Raw genomic sequence first — 20,342 nt, 5'->3', positions numbered from 1 at the left:
CTCCCTATATCAGCTCCAGCTCCATGCGGGGACATGAGAGAAGCCTCCCACAAGGATGGTAAAACATCAAAAACATCTGGGCGTTCCCTGGGCAACGTCCTTGCAGACGGCTAATTCTCTCACTCCAGAAGCAACTCCGGTTGCTCCTGACATGAAAAAAAAAATTGGAACTGCCTCAGACTTACCGTAAGATGTCATCATTCTGCAGTTGTCCTGTTGGAGATGTTTTTAATAGCTTTTTTTCCTAGCTCTTTCCTCTGAGGCTAAAGCAGCTTTGGCAATGGAAAGTATGCGGTGAAGAAGCCCAGGGAGTGGTGCAGACCGTGTCCAGCAAAGCGCTGCTCTTTTGCCGGGACTGGATTAAACTTTAGGGGAAGGACGATGTTATACTGCCGTGATGGCATTGTAGTGCTATAATAGCGTAACACCATGATGTCTTATATTGGGAAGGGACACTGTGTGTTTGTGTGCATGCACCAAACTGTGAAAAGGGTTGAGGATAATGTCTTGGGGGAGGTATTGGGAAGACAGTCCAAAATGCTATGTGGGATATGTCTTTAGCACAGAGGCTATAATCCCACAAAGGTTCTCAAAGAAAACGGCAGTTACTTGAACAGCATTTGACAGATACTGTAATTATAGAGGGACTTGTGTGATAAGACTTTTAGTCAGTAGGGAATACCAGTTAGTTAGAGGAGTTTGAAATGTTAGAATTAGTTGGAGTCAGAGGTAGAGATTAGTCAAGAGTTAGTTAGGATATCAGTGTGTGAGATAGGATAACAGCGTGTGAAATTCAGATGTTGAACAACTAATCTATGGCATGATCAGTTTTTGCAGATACTGGAAAACTTGCGTTCAGACAGTGTCCGTGATAGCAGCAGTTAGTCAAGGGTGATGGTGTCCAGTGAGATGAATTTATTAATAAAGTCTTGCCCAGGAACCACAGAAGCATCCAAAAAGTCCTCACATAAGATGCCAGTAGTGGGATGGTAGAAGTTCCCTATACAGTGGCAGAGGAGGGGACAAGTGGAATCCTCAAAGGTGGTGGCAGCAGTGGGATAGAAGAGCCTCACACAGTTGCAGCATTGCTGTTGCTTACATCCCAAATCCAGGTTAGGATGGGCAAGGTGGGTGGGTGGGATCCTTTTGAAACCCCATCCCATAAGTCTGGCCTGCCTGGTTCAGCTCTTGCTATAACTGGATCTCAATCAGCCATCTGGAGTCTTTCTCCTTCGAAGTCTTCTATTATTTGAGAAGCCACCCAGACTTGGAGGACTAGGCTGCCTTTCAACAGCCATGTGCTGCTTCTTTGCCACTACTGAAGTCTTTCTCCAATTTACTTCCACACTTTTCTCTTCTTCAAAATATTCCAAGTTTTACCCTCTAATATATTATTTTGTAATTAAAGTACTGAATTCAAATTAGCCACCACTTTTAAGTGACATATAGATTATTTTCGAAGTAACACTATTTTTCTCTTTTTACAATTCGCTTTTCACACACCCAAGAGGTGAAATGTGGCAATATGACATTTAGAAGCCAGACATTAATGTTTTGGTAGTTTTTTGGTTACATAAAAAGGCAATACTTTGGGGCGTTTACTATGCTTCATCTCATGCAAAATTGGAAAGATCAGCCTTGGCAAACTGGGTTCATTGATATGTTGATGGTCTAGGCAACCTGCCCTTAAACCTCCCCCAACTTCAGTGGCTACCTGAGCATCTTGAGTTTCTTGAAATCCTTTCTACTAGCCTTCAACCCAGTTTCTCTCAAATTACTTCTAGTTACAAAGTAATTTCATCCTCCTCCCACAGCCTGTCACCTTCCTAATGAGTCATAATATTAAAAATATAGACACATGAACCACAGACACAACTGAGAATCAGTTTCAGTGTATTTCAAGATTTATTGAACTTCGGCATATTCTGGGTAACATTCCCATTTTTTTTAAAGGGCACTCTTTTTTTAAAAAAACGTAGAGCTCTGTAGTTGCAAAGAGGACTCTCATTCATTCAGCACTTGCATAAAGCCCAAAGAGATGCACAAAACCAAATATTTCTGGTCTGACTTCATCAATTTGGTACCCACCATGTTTGGACTGTGACTTCTATCAGTCCCAACCAGACAGCCACTGACAATCATTATGAGCATTGTTGCTCAAGAAATTCTTAAAAAATTATTTAAGGCTGATCACTCTTTCCTGCTTTCGAGAGACTTGTAACATTTTTGCTTTCAAACTGGAAACTGGTGAGGAGAAAACTGTGCCTTCTTTCCAGAAATAGAGAACCCTGATTGTTCTGAGCTACAAGTATTTGCCTCGTTCAGAGAATGTCAGTTTATGCAAGCATGAAACAGGGATTCTGCACTGAGGGAGAGACAGCCCTATCATTCACAGATTTCTAGGTCATCTTTTAAGGACCTTATTTACACCACTGGAAATAAGCAGGTGCCTACTCCCCTTCTCCCCTGCATTCTTACTAGACAATCCTGCACCAGTTCCCACCCTTTTGGTAAACTGCAGCATGGAAGATTTACTGACATTTTAGCATCAACACCCTGAATTCTGGATCACCTTATCATGCCACCACAGCTGTGCTCTGGAATTCTCCTAAGACTCATCAAAGAGAGAAAGGCGCCAAGAAGCCCAGTCTTTTGACCCTGCAGAAACAAACAGGCCCATGAAATGGGTTAAAGCAGTGGTTCTCAACCTGTGTTTCCCCTGGGTGTTTTGGGCTATAATTCCCAGAAATCCCAGCCAGTTTACCAGCTGTTAGGATTTCTGGGAGTTGAAGGCCAAAACATCTGGGGACCCACTGGGTTAAAGCAGCTCGTCAGTCCCCTGCAGAGCACAAAAATGGTGGCAGCAGCAGCAGCAGCAGCTTTTTCACCAAACACCACTTTTTGGGTTCCAAATTAGCACCATTATTAATACTTGTGTATAAAAGGTATTTCCTACTACAGAATTTGTAGCAGATTAAACAGGATGACCGAACAGCACTTAACGGATGATATATAGGCCTAAGTCTGTTGTTTTGACTTGCTCACTCGGCAAAAGTATTGCGATGCAAAATACAGGAGAGGCACTAAGGGTCTTTGCCTGGCTCTGAATGGGAGCTAAAAGTACCTTGCTAGTTCTTTTCATACTGCAAGTCAATCGACTACCCTTCCTTTTAGAAACACCCCTCTTTTAAATTTCACTCCAACAAAAATCTCACTAGGAGCTCACTTTAAGGCCCATGATTTAGGACAACGCCATTATGAAGAAAAGCAAGAGAACCAATCTGTTCTCAAGGTGAGGCAAATCAGGACATTCGAAAACTGTTTAGGCCACTAACATAATCATACTTAGGATACTGCAAACCAGCATTTGTGCTTCTGAATTTGGACAGCCACATGCAAGTCCTCTTAAGCGTTACAGACATGAGTTTAAGCATTTCCAAATATGGAACAGCAACAGAATCAAAAACAGCAAATGGTTTCAGATCATCTCCAGCTGCTGCCATTTCCTGCTGAATTGTTAAGAACATTCTGGGAGGCAGCCAGTTAAAGATCCTGTGAAAGACCAAACGCATAGGAAATATGCCCCCACCAAAGTAACAAAATGAATACATCTTACAAAAAGACAAAGCTAATTGTTCTTTTGGTTTCAGCTAACCCCATACCTTTGGGCACTACTGTTAAGAGCACCAGCAGGAGCAGCAAGTGAGTATGATTTATTAATCAAAGCATCAATTTAGGAAAAGAGATCTTAACAGTCTGATGTAACAGTGTATAAAACATTCTCTTTTAAAACTACACTTTCTCAAGTGCATGTCTTACACATTATATTCACAGATTTGTTCCAGACTAGGGTTGCTCTTTATGTAATCACAGTTAATCTGCTCCCATACATACATACACACACACAGTTATTTTATCCATCCAAGTTTTAAGCACAAAGAATGACAAAGGCATAATTTGAGGAAGAGATCAGTTGAGAGAGCCAAATTAGCAACTGTCAGAATATAAACTTAAATAAATAACTCATATTTTATGAACATATGTACAAATAGACAAGGCAACTTTTGTGCAAAGAAAATATAGATATCTCAACATTGTACATATACATTATTTACACACTTGATAATTACAAGTAAGAGGTCCAAATCTTTCACAGCTTCAAATAAAAACATTTTAACCGATTCTGCTTGGTATACTATTTAGTGCTTTGCGCCATGAACGTTAGGGAATTTGACTCTGCTAATCCAAGAATATAAAGTTGCCAATTATTCATTCAAGACTGCTGCCAACATTTGCTTGCTGTTATAGGAGAAATGGGTGAATTAATGAAATGTAGTCCTCCTTTGGAGAGGACTGAACTACACCGCTATCTCTGAATTCGCACCAATTCTACTTCTTTGTATATATATCGGTTTACAGCATTTTTTGAATTTCTAAGTGGTCAGGGCATCACCCATTTATCGTCACAGAAATGTCAGTGAATAGCAGAAGAATACACCAGCTCTGATTCAACCTGCTTTAGAACACTGGCCACCCAACACTTTCACCCATGAAAGCTGCAGGAGAAGCACATACAAAATATTCATTCCTTTCTAAAGAGCAGAATCAGAGATTACAGTGAGAAATGGAAGAGGGAGAATCTATTCTTCATTCCCCTCCTCCCTCATCATAGCCACATTAAAAAAACCCTTCTGTTCATAAATAAAGAGGTAAGTGACTGTATGCCAAGCAAAGCAAAGTTGTAGACAAGAGGAAGCTGTGAAAGATTCTGACACCAAGAGGAGCAGCATAAGGCAACTGCAAACCTGTGGTCAAGTTTGAACACGCAGGAGGAATGGCTTCAGTTTCCTGGTTTCTTGGCCAGCACAATCGACTTGTCCCATGTCCACACAGAGGACTTGCACCAAGCCAATGCAGAGTTCTTCCCCTTTGCCCTTCCCCTACAGTCGGCTTGTTTGTCTCATTGGTTTGTGTTGGATGGTCTCCACTTATTCTCCTGGCACGCAGGGGCCAGACACCCAGAAATGGATCAAGTGCAAATACAGTTATATAAGACCATAAGGCTACACAGATCATGAACAGGACCAAAGAAAAACTAGGCAAAAGTGCAATATGGGCTGACAAGGAAAGACAGAAGAGGAACCAGCAGCCCTGGACCCAAACAAGAGATACAGGGCCTTGAGCTTTGTATTTTTTTTTGCTTTTTCTTTGGAACCAATGAGAACAAAGTCACACATTTCTTGTGGTCTGCATATGGACGGCTAAGCTCCACTTCCCAGGAAAAGCTCCCGAGGCTCACGGAGGAGGCAGGCTTGGTTTCCGGCCTCATCTTCATTCCCTGGTGGCCTCTAGCCAGCTTCTGGATGCTTTCAAAGTTGAGCAGCAGGGCACAAAGGCCAGCCCCTGAGAAGACCCTGAGACACCAAGCAGTGCGTATAGAGAAAAGCCTTCTCTTCTTTTGTCAAATCCTTAACTCTCCTTCACGGCTGAGAAAACAGTGGCCCTGCCCAGAGCAAGGAGAACCAGACACTGCAGTGCATCTTGGCAGCACTGGATGCAAGAAAGAAAAAAATAAATATACAAAACAATGTAAAAACCCAACAAAACTGCCAAACTTCCTTTGCAATGTCCTCCATAGACAGCAGTTGATCAAAATCCTTTCTTAAAAGAAAATAGAGATTGTGGGCAAAAAGGTCCACCAAGTCACTCAGGAAGTGGTGTTGGACGGCTGAGAAAACTGGAGGCTGGGCACACAGGTTCTCCTCCCCGAAAATAAGCAGCAAGTTCTGGAGAGAGGCACTTCAGGGGTTGAAGCAGGTTCATGCAGCATCATCCTCCAGGCTGACCATCTGTCTCTGTGAGAGAAAAAGATGAAGGTTTTTCTTAATGGAAGATTGGTGTGCTGTAGTAGAAGGTTTTGAGTTTAAATCCTTCTTCAGTAGAGCCTGGTTTTAAGTGGATAGCCATAGAGTCAAACAGAATATCACAGAACGCAAAGAAAACTAAGAACCTCTTCATACGGCTCTTTTGGGCCATGGCATTTTGCTGGCAAGCACTGGTGAAAGGGAAAGTGCGCAGAGTGACCCATGGTACCCTGTGTGCATTCTCTCCTCCCCTCATCACACAGAGGGGAAGGAAGAGGGTGCTTTAGCACCCTTTTCCTCCCCCCATCAAATGGCAGAAAGGGCGGCAACACTCCTCGCTCTGCTGCACTTTCTGTCATTACCTGGGGAAAAGAAAGAAAAAGTGCTGGTAGCTCCAATGGAGCTACCCAAAATACACTTTTCTCCCCTTTTGGCGCTTCTCCCCGATTTTGGGAGGAAAGTGGGTGAGGCCGGCCATGCATCATGTGACAGTGCACAGCAGGCCCCATCCTTGCTTCATGTGACAAGTTGGTAAGGCTAGATCTATATTGCCATATAATGTGGTTTCAGAATGAAGATGAACTGCCTTCAACGGGATTATATGGCAAAGTAGAATAGTATAATCCAGTTAATCTGTATTCTGAAATTGCATTATATAGCTATGTAGATGGAGCCTGATTCTTATGAGTTGTAGCAATCTTCATTCTGAATTAATTTCATTTCCTCTGTTGCTGCCCATCACTCACTTATTTTAAGGAAGAGAAATTTAATCGAGGGGAAATTATGGTGTTGCAGTATTATGGTTGTCAAGATCTTTTTAAACTAGTATAAAAAGGAAGTCACAAGGGGTGTGCCTCATTGCAAATATACACAGTGGTTAGTCTTTTGGTAAAATGAGAAGAAAAAAGAACTCTTTTTGGGGTACCTACAACCCACACTGAGACACCAGAATCTCCTCAGATTTAAATGTGTTCTTACCGATGGATATGTGTACCCTTCCTGACTCCGACAAATGTGAATCTCATCCTCTGTCGTCTTCTGATAGACAGGGTTGTCAAAGTTGATACTGTTGGTGTTCTTGAGTCGCCAATTCTTCCAAACAAGGTAAGCCCCAAAAGAGACTAGACAAATTAAGACTGGAAAAAGAAAACCCAGGAGACTTGTTTTTGTAACTGAAATACTGTAACAATTCAGGATAACATTGACTATGCTATACAATTTTGGAAACTGAACAGTAAATACTGCAGAATGAAAACAATAAACCACAATATAGTTATTGGATCTATAAAGAGGTTCAACTCAAGGGCACACCTTGAGCACAAACACTGATTTTGGTTAGCAGGACCAATTTACTATAGAATACAAAGAAGGGACTTACCTAATGGTAGGACAATAGAAAGCGCTGGTGGGCCCCTCTGTTTAGCCCCGTCTATTTCTGCAGCAATCCCATTTTGAGCTGAGTAAAAAGAATACACAAAATTAAACTCTCTCCAAAAATGCTATGAGAGAGGAGATGGAGTTTAAGGTCTAGATTTTGAAATGGCTACTTTTCAAATTTAGCTTGAAATACATATTAATGCTCTTCGTCGGATCGGGGTATTGGGTGGCAACCTGTGCTGGACGGGGTTGCACTCCCCCTGAAATCACAGGTCCGCAGTTTGGGGGTCCTCCTGGATTCAGCGTTGACACTTGAGGCTCAGGTGTCGGCGGTGGCCGGGAGGGCTTTCGCACAACTCAAACTTGTGCGCCAACTGCGACCATACCTCGTGAAGTCTGATTTGACCACGGTGGTCCATGCCCTAGTTACCTCCAGACTGGACTACTGTAATGCACTCTACGTGGGGCTTCCCTTGAAGACGGCCCGGAAATTACAACTGGTCCAACGCTCGGCAGCCAGATTAATAACGGGGGCAAATTACAGGGAGAGATCCACTCCCTTGTTTAAGGAGCTCCACTGGCTGCCGTTCATCTTCCGGTCCCAATTCAAGGTGCAGACCATCATCTATAAAGCCCTGAACGGTTTGGGACCCACCTACCTCCGTGATCGTATCTCCTTCCATAAACCTGCCCGTTCCTTGCGATCATCCGGAGAGGCCCTGTTATCACCATTGCCTATATCCCAGGCTCGCCTTGTAAGTACAAGGGAGAGGGCCTTCTCTGCTGTGGCCCCCCGATTGTGGAACTCACTTCCCACTGAAATAAGGCAAGCTCCCACTCTGTTAGCTTTTAGGAGAGAATTAAAAACATGGCTCTTCCATTGTGCTTTCGGTGAGTAATGTCTGTCATATATCTCCGTATTACTCCCCTCCGAACATCTATCCTCTAGATTACCCCTTCCAAATGTCCCTGCCCATAGTGGAGTACTTCTCTGTCCCTCTCACTCCGGGTTTTATCTTTGTGTTCAAGCGGCCTGCCCTTGATTTATTGTTTTTTTGTTTTTTTTGATTTCTTGATGTTCTGTTTATTATTATTTATTGTATTTTAAATGGTGTTATGATATGTTGTTCTTATATTTTATTATGTTGTATTGCTCTGGGCATGGCCCCATGTTAGCCGCCCCGAGTCCCCATTGGGGAGATGGTGGCGGGGTATAAATAAAGTTTTATTATTATTATTATTATTCTATATCAACCCTCTTTGTATTATTAGATTAGAACAATGGTGGCCCCTCACCAGGTATTTGGGGCTTTTGGGAGTTGGGAGTGTGAAACATTGGGAGGGCCACAAGTTTGACACTTCTTGATTAGACAAAAGCTGAAATGTCTTAAGACACGTGCTGGAACAATTTGTTAATAAAGCCCAAAATTTTGCCTACAAGATCTATATACAGTTTTTAGGAATGTTGTCATAGAGAAATATAAGATAGTGCTAAGCTGAGGTGTTTTCACAATGCTGTTTTTTTACTTTCTTGAAAAAGATATTTTTTGGACTGCAGCTTTCAGGAAATTTCCCAGCTGGCCTGGCCATTGGGGGATTCTGGAAGCTGTAATCCAAAAATGAAAGTTAACCAGACAAACAGCAACCTTCACACTGAAAACATCTCCCTTTTATTATTCTTGTTGGTGTCGTCTTTTGGTTGTTTCCAAGCAAACATATCACAGGATTTACTGGGCAGGATTTGGCCCAAGGGGAGAGGCCTTTCCTCTGAAGCTAAGAGAATGGGACTTGGCCACATTCACCCAGTAGGTTTTTATGGCGGAGCAGGGAATTGGATCACTATTCTCTGCAGTCAGAGTCCCTAACACTCAAACTGTTACATCATATTGGCTCTCTTAGCAACACCCAAATCACAGGAAAAAGTTCAACATTATTTCCTTCCACAAATGTTAACAGGTAAAGGGACCCAGTAAGTAAAATTAGGAATAATTTCAATTACTACTACTGGTATAATCCACCAAATAAAATTTCCAAAAAGGTCCAAAATTTTTGCAGGACTGGCACAACTGTCACTCTAAGAGCAACTGATTGAACAATTCTCCCTTACCTTTCTGAGAAAGGGTGACCATTTCAGGGGTGGTATGTTCAGGGGTGACAGGGGCAGATTCATTTATCAGCCTTGGAATCTTAGGTGTAATCCTTGTGATGGATGGCTGCTCTGTGACATTGACAGGAGCTGGGATATCGGGAACAGGAGTTGAGATATTGGGAACCGGAGCTCGGGTACTGGGGACAACAGGATCTGTACAGTGGAGAAAACAGTGTATCAATGCCTCAGTCAGGTGAGCATTTCTCTGCCTTTACAAAGACAGGGGATAGGCACACACCCTCTCCTTCACAGGCACACTTCTTCCCACCAACCCCCTCCCACACAACATGGCTCCACCTGGTCCCTGCTGGTGCTTCCCATTTTGCCTCTTTACCTGTTGTGCAGCTTCTCATGTCTCTGGCTAGGTACATGCCATCAGGACAGGCACAGGTGTACTTGGCAGAATGGAGGGTGATTTGTGGGGCAGGAAGGCATAGGTACTGGCAACCACCATTAGTCATGCCACTCCTTTCACACCAATTCACACCTGTAAAGGCATAGAGAATAAGAACCAATTTTTTAAAAAAGAGAGATTTTGAAATGTTCACCCAAAAGTTAAATACTAATCTATATCTATTCAATATATATTAACTATATATTCTTCTATATACTATATAATTAAAGTTAAAATACATTTGTGTGTTTCTATCTATCTATCTATCTATCTATCTATCTATCTATCTATCTATGTTTATAAGTACGTATTTTCCAAGATGGCTCCCACAGAGACTCCTACCGATGATGGATCTGGACCAAACTTGGCACATAGAACCTCCATGACCAGCAAAACAAAATCATGGAAGGATTTGGGGGGAATTCACCCTGGATGTTGGGAGTTGTAGTTCATCCACAATCAAAGCACAGTGTGATTTCTACTGATTGCGGATCTGGACCAAACCTGGCAGACATACCAAGCATAATCGGCTTTAACTACTAGTGCAGTTAGCAACAATGACAGCTAATGATGGGAGTTGTAGTTTACCCACAGTCTTATGTATTTTTAATGGAACCATTCATAAAATCCAAAGCCAAACAAGATTATATCTAATAAATAACATTGAAAAATACCAAAAGATCAGGTACCGAAGCTGGTCATTTATACAATGCTCAACTATTTCTAACCTTTTCATACTTCTTGTACATTTTTTTACAAAACAAAATACAAGGCACAACAAAAGGCTCACAATCTAAATTACAGTGTACAAAAAGGGAAAGATGTGAAGGAGGGAAAACAGAAACATACCTATATACATAGCGATGAGATAGCTTAAAGACAAGCAAAAGAACAGATACCTTTTGGTTGCCGCACAGAGTGGAAAAGAGCCAAATCCTCTGGGGAAAATAGGTCCTGTGCCACCTTGGTGATATCTGAGCCTGTCAAGCGGTTGGCGCTGAAAATAGCTTCGTTGATGACATCTGTCCAGAACACTTTATCCTGATGACAATTGAATATTTGAGAGGAATCAGAATACCACTTATCACTGGAGTCACTCCAAATGTACTTACAACAGCACATTACTCTGGGCAGAGCAAAAGGGCCAGCAATCAACACGAACTGTACTGTACTATTCTAAACTGGACCAGGAGATAAGTATAGAAGTAAAACAACTGAGCACAGCGTTCCAAATTGTGTGTCATAACATGTTAAGTGTGTTGACTGCAGTGTGTAGGTGTGTCACGCAAAGGTAAGGAGAAATGACCAAAATCTTGGAAATGTATGTTATTATCTTATAAAATTATATTTTTTTAAAAAATAAATAAAAGTTTTTCATGAGATATATTGGACCTTTTAAAATCTTGTGGATGATTGTTAATATGTTGTGCTTTTATAATTATGTTATTAGTATTATGTACTATGGTGTATTGGCATAAATTGCCACTCTGTAAGCTGTCCTGAGTCCCTGAGGGTGAGAAGGGCAGTGTAGAAATGATAGAAATAAATAAATAAATTTTATATTATGTTTTGTTGAATTTGCTTTTAATATGATGCTTGTTGTTTTTAACTGTTGGTCTTATGATGTAATGTGATTTGATCGGGCTTGTCCCCATGTAAGCCGCTCCGAGTTCCCGCGGGGAGATGGTGGTGGCATATAAAAATAAAGTTGTTTGTTATTATTATTATTATTATTATTATTATTATTATTATTTCACCATATATTTTGTTATTGTAATTTATATATGTGTCTCATAAGAGGTTTATTTAACCTCCCATTTGCTAGTAAAACTGAATTACTGTATTGAAAAATGATGCATGTCTACAAAGTCTATCTCCAACAAGAAATATTTGGAAAGCTTTGTAACAGAACCCCCTTGGTCACTGATATATGTATAGAAATTATAAACTATGGCAAGCAATGTAACATGGTATTTTAAAAAATTAAACATTGTTATAACAAATTGCAATGGGCATTAGTTCAGATGATTTCAAGATTCAAAGTGCCTGCTTGCATCTCCGAGTTGTACAGAGAAAATGAATATTCTGAGGCAAGGGAGTAGTGATCACTAAGCAATTGTTTTGGTGGTGGGAGGGGCAGTTTTTGAGAAGGAACCAGTGGAAAGAAGAGAAGAGCTCATTTAGTCTCTCGGACGCAGTATTGCCTTACTATACATTCCCCAGTGCATTTCGACATATAATGCCTTACCTCAAAGACTGTGATGGCAAAAGGATGAGCCAATTTCTCCTCATTCATAAGAATGGTCTTCCTGTTTTCCCCATCCACACCAATGCTGAATACCGAGTGGTACTTGGAGTCTACCCAGTAGAGACGCTGGTTGACCAAGTCTGGCAGAGAAGGCAGGTGTCAAAGCAACACAGAGACAGGGAATCTCAACTCTCTGTTTATATCCACAAAAACTAGCCAAACAGTATGAAAGATGAAAATGGAGGGCCAAACATTTTCTCAATTAATATTTCACAAACTTCTTGTTGTTTTGCTCCGGGGGTAACTTTCAAATTGAGCCATAAGTCCACCAATTTCTCATCTAGATTCTCCCTAGCAATCCCTATTTTACATTAAACACAACTGTCACACTTCTTCAGGATAAAGCAGGTTTCAAAGAAACTGTGTTCAACTACAAGCATTTTAAATCATATAACCCACTCCACACTAGCACCTCTGAAGAGCTATGCTGATTCCTTGCCACTGTCAAAAATGTTACCAGCAAAGTGGGAAAAAACATGAACTCAGATGCCCAGCAAGATCTGATTATGTTTTAAGATCTCAGTTCTTACAAGTGGTGCCAGCAAATATATTTTCTCTTGGTTCATGAACAAATTCTTAACAGAAGCCAATAACTTTTGGCAGTAGTTATGAATTCTGCTTTTATTGTTGGAGCTTCTATCAGAAGCATTTAGTCCTGAGAATCCATGCAGCCCTACAAAGCTATTTTTCCATTTCTTAACCCTCTCATCTGCCCTTCTCTTGTCATATGACAGGTTAATTAAAGCTTTTGAAACTGGTTGCAATCTAATTTTGCTGATACAACAGGGGTGCCCATCCTGTTTCAGGCTATAATCAAAATGTCCAAGAAGTTCAGTTTTAGTCTTAAGCAAATGACACATTCTCAAGAACTTTGCTTTAACAATTAAAAGTAGATTTCGTTACTTCAATCAATGTGTAGTGAGTGATATAATGAGAGAGAAGTTTGGGCTGCAGTGGGAACTGATAGAAGAATGCAAAATTGCCCCTAAATCAATTGAAGCTTCCACCTGCACTGGCCTATTCTTACTGAGAGATTTTCCAAAGCAACATAAGACTTACCAAGTGTTATTCCATTAGGCCACTGAATGCCTTCTGTCACCAAAGGAAAGTTATCCACTCCATTCAAGCCACTTTTGGCGATTTTAGCAGATATGCCCCAGTCAGTCCAGTACATGAACCTAACCACAGAACAAGGGAAGGGGGAGACAAAGAAATGCAGGGAGAATGTCAGTTTAAACTAGCCAACCCCATGCCCCTTCCTTCAATGGGTATTTCCTGCCTCCAGTGCCATACTTTTCTTCCCTAGAGAATATGTAGGAAGCCTGAAAAAGGAAACCTCTGTTTCATCACATGTGACCTAAAACTCCCATGAGCTTCATACAGAATTGATGATTGTAAGGGATCATGCAATCCAAAACATGCGGAGGATTAATGATTTCTGGGCTTTGCTTTAAAGAAAACTGGCACCCAAGACTTGTGTGTGTTTCTTTTATGGAATGCTTGGACCTTCGGGGTGAAATAGGTGGAATATAAATGTTTTAAATAATAAACAATTATAATTGTGTGCTAAGAAGCAAAAATCCAACCTTTGACATATTAGTTTGGGACATGGAGGCATGACTATTACCACAGCCCTTCTTCCAAAGGTAAGGGTAATGCATATTTATTACTTTTTTATTATTTCTGAGTCACTAAAATAATGTCCTGGGGCATTTTGAAGACAGTTTCTTACAGTGATTTTTTTTTTTGCTTTATTTTTAAGTGTGAATTTTCTTTCAACAAAGATAGAAACAACTGAGTAGAAAAAAGGATAGATATGTGTTTGGGGAAGTCTATGTGTATGACACATCCATACAATTTTTCTACCTCCAATTATTCTTAATATACTATTAAGCTGCTTGGGGGGTAGCAGCGTTGTAATGAGTTAACCAAATTGCTTTTCACAGAATCAGAGTTGGAAGAGACCTCATGGGCCATCCAGTCTAACCCCTGCCATGAAGCAGGAAAATTGCATTCAAAGCACCAATAGATGGCCATCCAGCCAAAGAAGGAGCCTCCACCACACTCCTGGGCAGAGAGTTCCACTGCTAAACAGTTCTCACAATTAGGAAGTTCTTCCTAATGTTCAGGTAGAATCTCATTTCCTGTAATTTTTTTCAATTTTTTTAAAGCTCTGTTCATTCACGTGTCTTTTGTTAAAACATGGGTTCCCCCAAAAATAAGGTGCCACTTCTTCTTGACCAGGCAGGTGTTCTTCAGCTTCCATTTCTGTTTCCTTTCCCATTTGTCCCCCACCCATTTATCCATCTGCTGGCAGACTACACAGATGTTATAATTAAATAACATATGATTATGACACCAACTGTACTTCCAGTGCTCACGTACCCACGAACTGGATCCACCACAATTGCTCGTGGCTTGGCACCAAGTTCCTTGATCAGCATTTTCCTCTTTGAGCCTTCGCTGTTGGCCACAGAAATGCTGCCCAGCCCTGAGTCAGTCCAGTAAATGTTGCCATGTATCCAGTCAACAGCTAGGCCATCTGGGAATCGGATGCCACTATCAATCACTGTAGTATGATGGGAGTGGTTGTGAGCTGTATCTATTGGGGTGCTATTAGGGAGACAAAACAGAGGACCGCTCTTTAAATAAATGAAGTTGCAGTGGATGCAAGTCTGGTTGGTTAATATCAGCTATTTATTGCCCATTTCTAGCTTTGCAATGCACAGAAAGACATCAGCTAAGCAGAAGCCTCACATAGTGAGTTTCCGAATGCAGAGGTTGGATCTACACTGCTATATAATGCAGTTTCAGAATGCAGATTAAGTGTACTGAACTGGATTGTATGACAGTGTAGACTCATAAAATCCAGTTCAATGCAGTTAATCTATATTTTGAAACTGCACTATATGGCAGTGTAGATCCAGCCAGACATTATTAGCAACAGTAACTCTCTCATTGGTAGCCATTTTGGTACTCCCTACAATACTTGAAATTAATGAGGTTCCACTGCACAGAATAAGTCCCCAATTTTCCCATTTCGCAGATAAATGCAATGCACTCTCCCTGCCTCCCAATATAAAAACTTTGGATCCCTTTTAGCTCATCTCTTCCTCTCCATTTAAAATACAGTTTTAGAGCCACACAGTTGTTTAGTTACTAGCTCATATAACAACAAAGACAGCATACTTTCTCCAGACCATACACTGTGTTTACCTAAATATTTTCTTCTGAGAGCTGTCAGACCAGTAGATTTTGTTGTTGGAAACTTCCATGTCCAAGGCCACTGCATTTTTGAGTTTGGGGATCAGACTCGTGTACTCACTGCGATCCAGAGTCATCTTCCTGACCTCATGGCGATTGGTAAAGAAGAGATATGCAATGGTGCCTAGAAAAAGGCAAGGAAAGGGAGACTGAGGCCTTCAGCATAACCTCTTCAATACACAAGCAGAGTTCAGATCAAAGTTTGAAGAACTGCAATTCAAATCTAACAATTCCCAGTCTAAAAAAAGTCCAAGCTACAGTGAACTTCAGTTCCCAGAGATACAACTACAAGATTGAACTCAATACAATTAATCCACATAAAAATAAGTTATACGGCTTAGATAGAAAGCTCTCTAACTGCATACAACAAAAGGCAGGTCATAAATGCATTCCAAGATGCTTGAAATAATTAAAATCATGAGCTACGTAATTAACATGCTGCAAAGTAAAACTCATATAGTACAGGTTGAGCACCCCTTATCTGGAATTCGAAATCCAAAATACTCCAAAATCTAAAACTGTCCAGAGGTGGCTGAAATAGTGTCAACTTTGCTTTCTGATGATCCAATGTATACAACAGTTCTCTCATGCACAATATTATTGAAAGCAACATACATAAAATTGCCTTCAGGCTATGCATATAAGGTTTACGTGGAAGATCTTTATTTTTCATGTTTAGATTTGAGTCCCATCTGCAAAATATCTCATTATGATTGTATAACCAAACATGGGAATTGAAAAATCCCAAAAAATTTCCAAAATCTAAAACACTTTTGGTTCCAAGAATTTTGGAGCGATACTAAACTAAATTTTAAAGGTAATATTTTAACCTTAAGGGAATGCAATCAAGAACTAGTGGTTCACAATGACTTAGAAAGGGACAAAAGGCACCACATAGACATTAGCAAAAGCTATTCTGCAAATAAAAAACCAGAAGAGAACCAATATTCAATATAAAGGACATGTTATTACATAAACCTACAAAACCACCTAAATCCGTAAAAAGTAGATTTTTATTCTATTAAAAATATTGCAATATCAATGAAATATCAATATAGCCCTCGGTGGCGCAGTGGATTAAACTGCTGAGCTTGCTGGCTGAAAGGTTGGCGGTTCAAATCCAGGGAGCGGAGTGAGCTCCCGTTATTAGGCAACCTAGCTGTTCAAAAACACGCAAATGTGAGTAGATCAATAGGTACCGCTTCTGCGGGAAGGTAACGGTGCTCCATGCAGTCATGCTGGCCACATGACCTAGGGGGTGTCTACGGACAACACCAGCTCTTTGTCTTAGAAATTAAGATGAGCACCAACCCTTAATCCTTTACCTTTTTATCAATGAAAACAAATAAGATGGCCGTTTGTAACAGGTCTTTGTCAAGCCCATTTTCCTACTTAGAGAGTCTTTGCCAAAAAAAGCCCAAGCTACCTAAAATTGCTGTATTTCTACTGTAATGCTATAATCAATTCAGATTTACCAATGGCTTTGCAGGTCTTTGTCACAGGGTCAATCTGGTAGCCTTCTTTACATTCACACTTATAGCTTCCTTCCAGGTTCACACAACTTTGGCTACAGGTATCAGGGTTGAGACACTCATTGATATCTATAAAAGCCAAGAGAAAGTTACTAAACAACAAACCTCTGTGGAACCAGATTGGCATGTAATTTGCTAGCTTAAGAACCTCCCGTAACACCACAATCAAAGAGATGATGGATTCACCTCATCTTTAGTTTGCTAGACCAACTCCAGATGTTTATACAGTAACAACTATGACTGACACACACAAAAATACAAGCCTCCATCCATATGGTTGAACTTTTCCATGTGCATGTATATAGTAAATGCATGTGACAAGAATATAAAACTTTTTATGTAAATTAAGTGACAGCACTGAGGAAACTAGGTGCAAGACCAAAATATGGATGGAAGAATGAAAACAGTAATTCTCAGGAAAGTAAATTAAGCAAACTTCCTGCATTGAAGCACCACCATCATACCTACAATCCAGAGATGGTGGAAATATTAGTCCAATAGAGCAGCTTAAATCCAGAAAAATAACTTTTCCATGTTTAAATCTTTAATTGCACACCCTATTAATTTCCAACAAGATAGAGTTGAAACCATTTGAGGTGTATTAAAAGGAAGACATTTTGAAGAAAGAGAAATGAGAGTCCAACCACTTACCTTCACATTTTCTTTGGTCAATCAAATGGAAGCCTTCAGGACATAAGCACTCATATCCAATTTTGAGGTCATTACATATGTGGGAACAACCACCCTTCTTGGCCAGACATTCATTGGTTCCTAGAAAGAGAAAACAAAAATACATCGTGGTACTTCCCTTCAATATATCACTTCTAATGACCTTTCATTGGTTTTACAATTGGTTGTCTGTTTGGGATATCAAATTTATAGTTTACCCTTTAGTTCACTGTCCGACAAACAGGCCATTACTTCCATGGTAATCTAGTTGGGGATAAAACTGGGGAAATGTCCACTGATATAGATCAGGGAGTTTAGACCTCAGAACAGTTTCCATTCCACCTCTTGGGCCTACTAATGGGTGACTATCAAACTAATTGGGTCTTTCCCAGCTGAGACAACTGCTCTGAGAAATGTCCTTTCAGCTAAAACATGGCCGTTCATAAAGAGCTTCATATGAATGCATTATGTGTGTTTTGAATTTCCTTGAATATTTTTATCAACCAAGAACAATAAATGTATACAAGAAATAAACATTTATCAAAGTTAAACTTCAATTAACTTTTATTTTAAAATTTAGTTCTATCTAGATATTTCCTTAGGGCAGTATCTTACTCAGTGACATTAAAACAAAATGCAATGGGAAATCTCCTGCAAGCCACGGTTAACTGTATATTTGGTAGTTTGACACACCATTTACTGTACCCAATATATATAAAAGCATAATACAATTATAACACTAGATTACACAATACTAATGTATGACCCCCATATCTGCAGCATCAGTATCTGCGGTTTCACTTGTGTCAGAAAAATACGTATTTCCCAGACATTTTCTAGGTCCTCCAGCATGATTCTATGGTATCCTTCAACCAAAGGTTGAGTTGTACTTGGGGACCTAGAAATGCTACAGAAGTGTTTTCTTAATGCATTTTCTACGTTTTCTGGTATGATTCTACGGTATGCTTCTGATGGAAGTTGATCATAAATAAGGTCATGTTGTAGGACTCAGAAATGCTAGAAAGTGATTCTATAATACGTTTTCACCAAAAGGGTTCAATAGGATTCATTATTATCTGAAGTTTGGCATTTCCATTGTAAGTACAGAAACACATCCTGCAGATATGGTTCGTATTGTATGTTATAATTAAAACATAATTAAAACTTCTTACGGCACTCCTTGAGGGGCTCGTCAGACCAATCCCTGCAGTCCTTCAGGCCATTGCAGACTTTGTCCATAGTGATACATTCTCCAGAGCCACATTTAAATATATTTGGTCCTTTGCATGTTGTCACTACCAAAAATGTAAGACAGCATTGTTTAGTTCACTGTAGCCTTCTGGGTTACATTTCCATACTGGAAAGGCTGCGGTGGGGTTAGATAATATAGGCTATGACAGCAGATGGGTAAGCAAAGGCAAATACTTTGTTCACCAGCCAGATATTCAACTATCTGTCAATCTGTCTGTAACCACCCTCAGCTCACAAGAAATCCCAGACAATTCAGCAAGATTTAAAACAAACATTACATTTCTAAATCCACTGTCTGGCACAAAGTTGGCAGCAATTGTATCTCCTTTGGGAGTGCCATGGATTTACCACAGTGCTTATCTTTTGTGGTCCCCCATACATGGGTGGGTGTTTTTTGTTTTTTCGTGTCAGGAGCAACTTGAGTCGCTTCTGGATTGAGAGGATTGGCCGTCTGCAAGGACGTTGCCCAGGGGATGCCCGGATGTTTTTACCATCCTTGTGGGAGCCTTCTCTCATGTCCCTGCATGGAGCTGGAGCTGATAGAAGGAGCTCATCCGCACTCTCCCCAGGTGGGATTCAAACCTGGCAGCTTTCAGGTCAACAACCCAACCTTCAAGTCACTTAGTCCGCTATGCCATCTGGGGGCTCCTGGGTGGGGTATAATAACCTCTCTGTCCCACAGATCTTTGACTGCAACCCAACGAATTCCCACCCTCGTTTGCAGTTGTCACCCCAGATCCATAAGGATATCGTCCTCACCATTGATACAGCCAACCTCATCACTCATATCTTTGCAGTCATTTTCCTTGTTGCACTGAAGACTTCCATGGATGCAAGTGCCATCATTACATTCAAACTGATCTGGTCGGCACGTGACTTTTGCTAGAGGGAAAGCAAAGGGTTTTACGAACAAGAAAGCAGCACAAGGTCAGTCACATGCACAAAATTCATACCTTCATTTATTAAGAAATCACGACAGGATAGTGTTAACTGACCAAAAATTGCTCTAAAGCACTATATAAGTCCTACATTTTGTGAGAATTGTACAGAGTTTATGCGTTTCCAGGCTTAGTCGTGCATCAGGAAGTTCCCAGTTGAAATTTCTTGAACACAAAAGGTAACTTCTTCCAATCGCCTTAACTGAATTATGGAAAATATACTGAATCTACCTTACAAGGCTATTATTTCCAACTACACTAGGCAACTGAATCATCTGCCAAATAGCAACACTTATGTAAACCCCACTGGTGCAGTAAGTCTGCTCCAGTTAGGACTCTCAGCAGTTCAAAGTCTCTATAAAAAAAACTTGTCTCAGCTCTCTTTTAACTTTTAGCCTTGGGACAATATCACATTCGTTATAAAGCGCAGGTCTGCATTTCCCAATCGTCTGGCTTGCTTTTGCAGAATTCTGGGAAACGTAGTTTAGAGAAGGCAAGGACCTCTCTGGCTGAGAATTTCAAAGGCTCTACTCTAAACTACATTCCCCAGAATTCTGCAGGAGCAAACTGGGAGACTGGGAAACATGGACCTGTGC

The 20,342-nt window shown here is 40.6% G+C and overlaps 1 protein-coding gene across 1 annotated transcript in view; it reads right to left on the bottom strand.

Moving 5' to 3' along the window:
• Positions 1–1,882: 1,882 nt before the first annotated feature.
• Positions 1,883–20,342, bottom strand: part of ldlr (low density lipoprotein receptor) — a 29,450-nt gene continuing 10,990 nt past the window's right edge. Inside the window, exons 5-18 of the mRNA XM_003216827.4 lie at positions 19,568–19,690; positions 18,730–18,852; positions 17,540–17,659; positions 16,832–16,957; positions 15,309–15,480; positions 14,478–14,705; positions 13,152–13,270; positions 12,033–12,172; positions 10,684–10,825; positions 9,725–9,877; positions 9,349–9,543; positions 7,243–7,320; positions 6,843–7,000; positions 1,883–5,855 (exon numbers count right to left, since the gene is read on the bottom strand). Coding sequence (XP_003216875.1) covers positions 5,820–5,855; positions 6,843–7,000; positions 7,243–7,320; positions 9,349–9,543; positions 9,725–9,877; positions 10,684–10,825; positions 12,033–12,172; positions 13,152–13,270; positions 14,478–14,705; positions 15,309–15,480; positions 16,832–16,957; positions 17,540–17,659; positions 18,730–18,852; positions 19,568–19,690 — 1,913 coding nt within the window. The 3' untranslated portion in view covers positions 1,883–5,819. The remainder of the gene's footprint in view (positions 5,856–6,842; positions 7,001–7,242; positions 7,321–9,348; positions 9,544–9,724; positions 9,878–10,683; positions 10,826–12,032; positions 12,173–13,151; positions 13,271–14,477; positions 14,706–15,308; positions 15,481–16,831; positions 16,958–17,539; positions 17,660–18,729; positions 18,853–19,567; positions 19,691–20,342) is intronic.

Source organism: Anolis carolinensis, chromosome 2, assembly GCF_035594765.1.
Source record: "Anolis carolinensis isolate JA03-04 chromosome 2, rAnoCar3.1.pri, whole genome shotgun sequence".
NCBI lineage: Eukaryota > Metazoa > Chordata > Lepidosauria > Squamata > Dactyloidae > Anolis > Anolis carolinensis.
This window is presented reverse-complemented; position numbering and strand designations above follow the sequence as displayed.